This window comes from Melanostigma gelatinosum (genome assembly GCF_949748355.1).
Source record: "Melanostigma gelatinosum genome assembly, chromosome: 1".
Taxonomy (NCBI): domain Eukaryota; kingdom Metazoa; phylum Chordata; class Actinopteri; order Perciformes; family Zoarcidae; genus Melanostigma; species Melanostigma gelatinosum.
Genome location: NC_136634.1, coordinates 2205176 through 2210275, shown reverse-complemented (window position 1 = coordinate 2210275; position 5100 = coordinate 2205176). Strand labels below are relative to the sequence as shown.

The 5100-nt window shown below is 47.2% G+C and overlaps 1 protein-coding gene across 1 annotated transcript; it reads right to left on the bottom strand.

The window, feature by feature from the left end:
* Nucleotides 1–3210, bottom strand: hyal6 (hyaluronoglucosaminidase 6; the record flags this gene model as incomplete). The annotated part of the gene is given in 7 exon segments (XM_079284150.1): nucleotides 1–264; nucleotides 267–437; nucleotides 439–468; nucleotides 1799–1864; nucleotides 2275–2880; nucleotides 2882–3114; nucleotides 3117–3210. Coding segments are annotated over 7 exon segments (1464 nt in total).
* Between the last annotated feature and the right edge of the window lie 1890 nt (nucleotides 3211–5100).

The window sequence follows — 5100 nt, the reverse complement described above, 5'->3', positions numbered from 1 at the left end:
CTACAGTATCAGACACTTGATAACCAGACAGAGGCCCAGGAACATGATGATACAGAGACAGGATATCTCCCAGCAGGCTGTTCTGCCCCGGGGGGAGGCAGGGGGAAGGCGAGGGTGAGGCGGGCGACGGAGGAGGAGGGGGGGGGGAGCCTGGGGCACCTCGCAGTAAACGCCTGTCCAGCCCTGGTAGCACTGGCAGGTGAACTTGTGCTTCATGTCCAGGATGTCGTGGTTGTTGAGGTGGCCGCTGACGTGGAAGCGGGGTGGCCCCTGGGCGCCGGGTTTGCGGTGGATGTGAAGAAGCGCGGGTTCAGGTGCAGGTAGGCGCCCGAGTCCAGGCTCTTGCGGACGCACCTGCCGTTCTTCTTGCAAAGAGCTTTGCTGCACAGCTTGGCGGCGGAGGTGACGTTGATGACGTAATGTCCCAGCGGACCGTCCGATGTACTTCTTCACTGTCAGGCAGTTCCTCTGGGAGGAGGCAGGAGACAGATTAGTAGTGAGGTTAAAGAACCCAAAGACGTTAAAATAAACTCAATTGTTAGGAAAAAGGTAACGGATCCTGATACAACTTTTTGTATGATGTCTTGCAAAACCTAATTGTTTTCGGTGAAAAGTCACCAACACGTGTCACTTAATGCTCGTTACATTAATACAGTCTTTTTCAAAATAAACTTCCGTTTTTCACAGGAAACAACTCAGATAGGTCCAGGCAACACAAATACTTATTTAGGTTTACGGGAAAGATCATGAAAATACCAGTTATATTTAAATTACAAAACCACTTATGTAGTTTTAGGAAAAGGCTGTGGCTGTTGTTTTTGCATTTTGTCCGTGCATTACAGACACACTTATTTCGTGGGATATCTACGAATTACGGCGCCTTATTTTTTTGTAAGACCAGCCTGGAAAAGGACTGTGGACAGTTTCCAGGACTTCACAGTGATTTGTAAAAGGTTTCAAGAGTCTGATGACCGACCATGGAAATGTTCAACTCCAATGAGAATGAGCTCATTTCCAATGTTTCAGTTGTGTCATAGTATGTTTGAATCTTTCTCTTCAGTCATAATTACATTACAGATTTTCCTTCCTCAGAGATTTACAGCCCTGTCTGCTGTAAACGGGATTCAAAACAAATCTACAGACTCCAACAGAAATCCAGACCACTGTCTCACATGAATCAGATGCTTCGTCTCAGGTTTCGACTTTTGGAGTTTGGTCAGAAAAAAACCCCAAATCACTATTTTTAGAAACATTCGGTTGGCTTTGTTTATGCACAGTGACTGCATGGAGTTTCTGTCATTCACATTTATTGTTCACGAATTCTTTGTGGCTTGTTTTATGTAATGTATGCTATAATATAGTGGTAATGCTATATAATGGGGGCGACCATGGCTCACTGGGTTAAGAGGGTTGTCTGGTAACTGCAGGGTCAACGGTTCGACCGGGACGTGTCCTGTGTCGAAGTGTCCCTGAGCAAGACACTGAACCCCCCGGCTCCCCGGGCGCCTGTCATTGGCAGCCCACTGCTCCCTATATACAGGGATGGGTCAAATGCAGAGACAAATTACCCCCCTTAAAGGGATCAATATAGTACAATAATAAATAAAAAATTAAATAAAAAAATAAATAATACGATGCATTCGGTTAAGGGCTGTTACTTTGATCTGAATTTAACAAATTTCGGTTTTGAATTTAATATTGAAACAGTTTATATAAACACCAAGCTTTCACCACTTTTCTCAGCTCTAACTCAACACTTTGAAGAATTTATTTATTTTTGCTTATAGTTTAATGTTACCTGTGATCGGTGGACGCCTGACGCGCCCAAGACGGCGCTCTCCCCGATGGTGTGAACCAGATCGCTCTAAAAAAAACAGAAGCCTTTGTATCCAAGTAAACAAACAAATCTAACTATAACGGTCTGGTTATAATTGACCCTTTATGGCACATGCAACAATCCAAAAGCTTCAGTCCTTCTCTTCCACTTTTTCATCATCTACTAAAGCTCTCGGGGCGACGAACACCTTGAGTGCTATGGGAAGGCATCTTTCAGGTATTTGTTCAACTACACTGACGTTGCTGTAAAGGGAACGGCTCAAAACTGTTTAATTACGATATTTACACAAACAACAAGCAACCATCATGACAGAAAGATCAACTTAAACGTTAAATCACAAAGAATTGCGAGTAGTTGTTTCTCTCCTGGCAGTTGACTCAGCAAATTTTCTGCTTATTTCAAAAAAAGAACTACTGAAGAAGTACTGAAAAACTCACCTTGGAAAGAACCACAAAGGTGTAGGTGTAGAAAGGTCTGGAGTAGACATACACTGGCAGTGTGGAGTCTGTGCGGGCGATGGACGCGATCCTCATGGCTTCCTTGACTCGGTAGTGGACGAACTTGACAGTGTTGGAGGAGGACTTGAGCTCGTAGTCCAGGTAGATGGATGGGAAGAGGGCCGTGCTCTCCTTCCAAAGCCACATCAGATGGTCGTTGCGCACGTGCTCAACGTTGGGGCATTCGCCTGTGTACCGTTGCGGGTGCTGCTTGTACCCGTAGTTGTAGCATTCTGGGAACAGGTAAAAGCCCCACAGCCCGTCCGGCCTGCGGCCTTCGGCCAGGGCCAGGGTCAGGTTCATGAAGGTCCGCCCAGCCCTCTCGAAACCTTCCTTCGCTACCTTCTCCACTTTGCTCTCCGGCCAGCTCGGGTGAAGTTTCCGAATCTGTTCCATGGACTTGTTGCGGTAGATGTCCTTGGCGCCCCAGTTTCGCACCCACTGAGGCCTCCAGTTCTCCCAGTCGATGACGCCCAGGCCTCTGAAGTCCTTGTGGGGGATTAGCTTGTCGATGTCTGCCCGGGCCTTGATCAGGTGTTTGGAGAGTGCTCTGGTTCTGTGGCAGTCCACCGTTGATGGGGACCCCGGAGTTGGAGTAGTACGGGTAGTATCCCAAGTGGCTGTGGTAGAATATGGTGACGTTTGGTCCGCTTAGGGTTTCGTTGAGGTTCGCTACGATGTCGAAAACGCTGAGGTCCAAGTCCACCTTGAATCGAAGACAGCAGGACTCGGTCGGAGCGTTCCACACTACAACAAAAGGCCGGTGAGGGATCAGAGGCGCCGGGCCGGCTTCATCTGGTCGCCCAGAACTTGGAGCTTTTCTCCGACGCCAACCCACAAGGCCAGTGCCAGGAGACGGACCCCCATCAGCGCCATGGCCCCTGATTCCTCATGGAGCAATTAGTGGTCCTACGGAAAAGGAGAGAATCGACATGTTTGGAGAGACAATAAACACATTTTGAGCTTCAGTGAGCAGAGATAATCAGCCAGGCCTTTGAGAGGACACATGAGTGATGATCAGTGAAATGAATGCTCCAAATTCCACGAAACAAAACACAAAAGCTCCCCTGTTCTCAGAGGGAGCAGGACTGGGATGAAAAGGATGCTGGTTCAAATCCCAAAGCAGCAGAGACTGTGTGGATCGGGAAAGATATATATTCTTTATCTGTATCTTTGAATAGTTTCAGAATTAAGCAGTTATTTCCTAATTAATTGTACTTTTATTTTGGAACTACAAAGCTTGAGAGCCCATGCTGTTTACACATTCAGACATCGTGGTTCGTCTCTTTGTGGCTCTGCTTTTTATTTTCTTCTCAGTCATTCCTCTGAAACTGCTCCCTCCAGCTCCTTACATAAGAGCCCATCTAATTGCTGATGGCGCCCCCTCATATGCAAGTAATTCATATTTCAGTTTTTCCAAAGTCGGGTTGGAAGGGGGGGGGGGGAACATCGTGACCCCACTCTTGGGAAACATGGCCACTGAGGTTGCCTCCAAGGACGCCACGGAAAATCTCCCATCGTTCTCTTTGTAACCAGAGCAGCAGAGCAGGAAACCACCGGTGGGCTGAGGCTTCTCCCATCATTTCAACTTTTCATTCATCTGAGGAGGCGCTGGCCTGGAGCTGACGTTCTCTGCTGAGTTTAATGGCATGAGAACTTTATGATAGCATTAATCTTGGATGCGGATCAGTGAGCTCAGAGATGGAGGAGAAGACGGAGAGTTACAGTCACAAATAAATTGTCAAACTGTTTCCTTCCAAAACATTTTAAGAAGGCTGCAATTTATCAGAAAGTTTCCTCACGTTCCGGCTGAGCTTGGGAAAGCATTTCTACATGCTGTGTGTCTCGCAAACCAGTTTCGTAATCCTCCAGGCTGGATGGGTTTTCTGATGATGCCGATCCAAGACAAACAGAGTGCGGTGAAGCCACTCAGGCTGTCCTCCAAACCACCAAAAGGCCTGGAAACACGGCAGCTCCAGACCACAAGAAAGACCCCCCAAATGCTCAGTCCAAACTGACACAGGAGATCCAGTATAATGTTTTGTCTCAGACGGCAAAACGGCAAAAAAGCAGCTGAACTCAACTAATGGGATCCAGATGAGGACAAGGGGGTAAACTGTCAGTGGGATCCAACCCTCATGACTGTTGACCACGCTGCTGGCATGGCTCCGGTGATAGCGATGGCAGTCAGCCAGTACTGGATGGAGGATATTTAGTTCAGACAGCAATGGTCTGAACTTTTCAGCATTTTTAATTTGTTCAAATCTTTGGTTTATCATCAAAATGCCTGCACTAATGACATTCCCATCAGCCTCAGATAAGATAAGCTCATGTTAGCATGCTAGCGTGCTGAACATTATACCTGCTAAACATCCCCCTGTTAGCGTTGTTGTGGCAAGCACGTTAGCATGACCTTAGCATTTAGCTTAAAGCACAGCACAGCCTCACAGAGCAGTCCGAAGAACACATGAAAGGGCCTCAGCTTCTTTACACGGTGGTGGCATGTAATGTCTTCAAATGACGTGCCGGCACCACAGAAACAATGCATGGAATGGAAAGTCAATTAGGATCCTTCCCGGATTCAACAGAAAAGAGTTTTATTCGCAGAACCCTCAGATCGGTACTGGAACCCCCCCCCCCCCCCCCCCACACTCTAAAAAAAAAATAGAAGAAAGGCAGAAACCTTAACTTTTCATCAAAGGCGGCATAAAAAGGAAATCAGACCAGATGGATCCTTCACACAGGAGGCCGAGGTTCGTGTCTGTA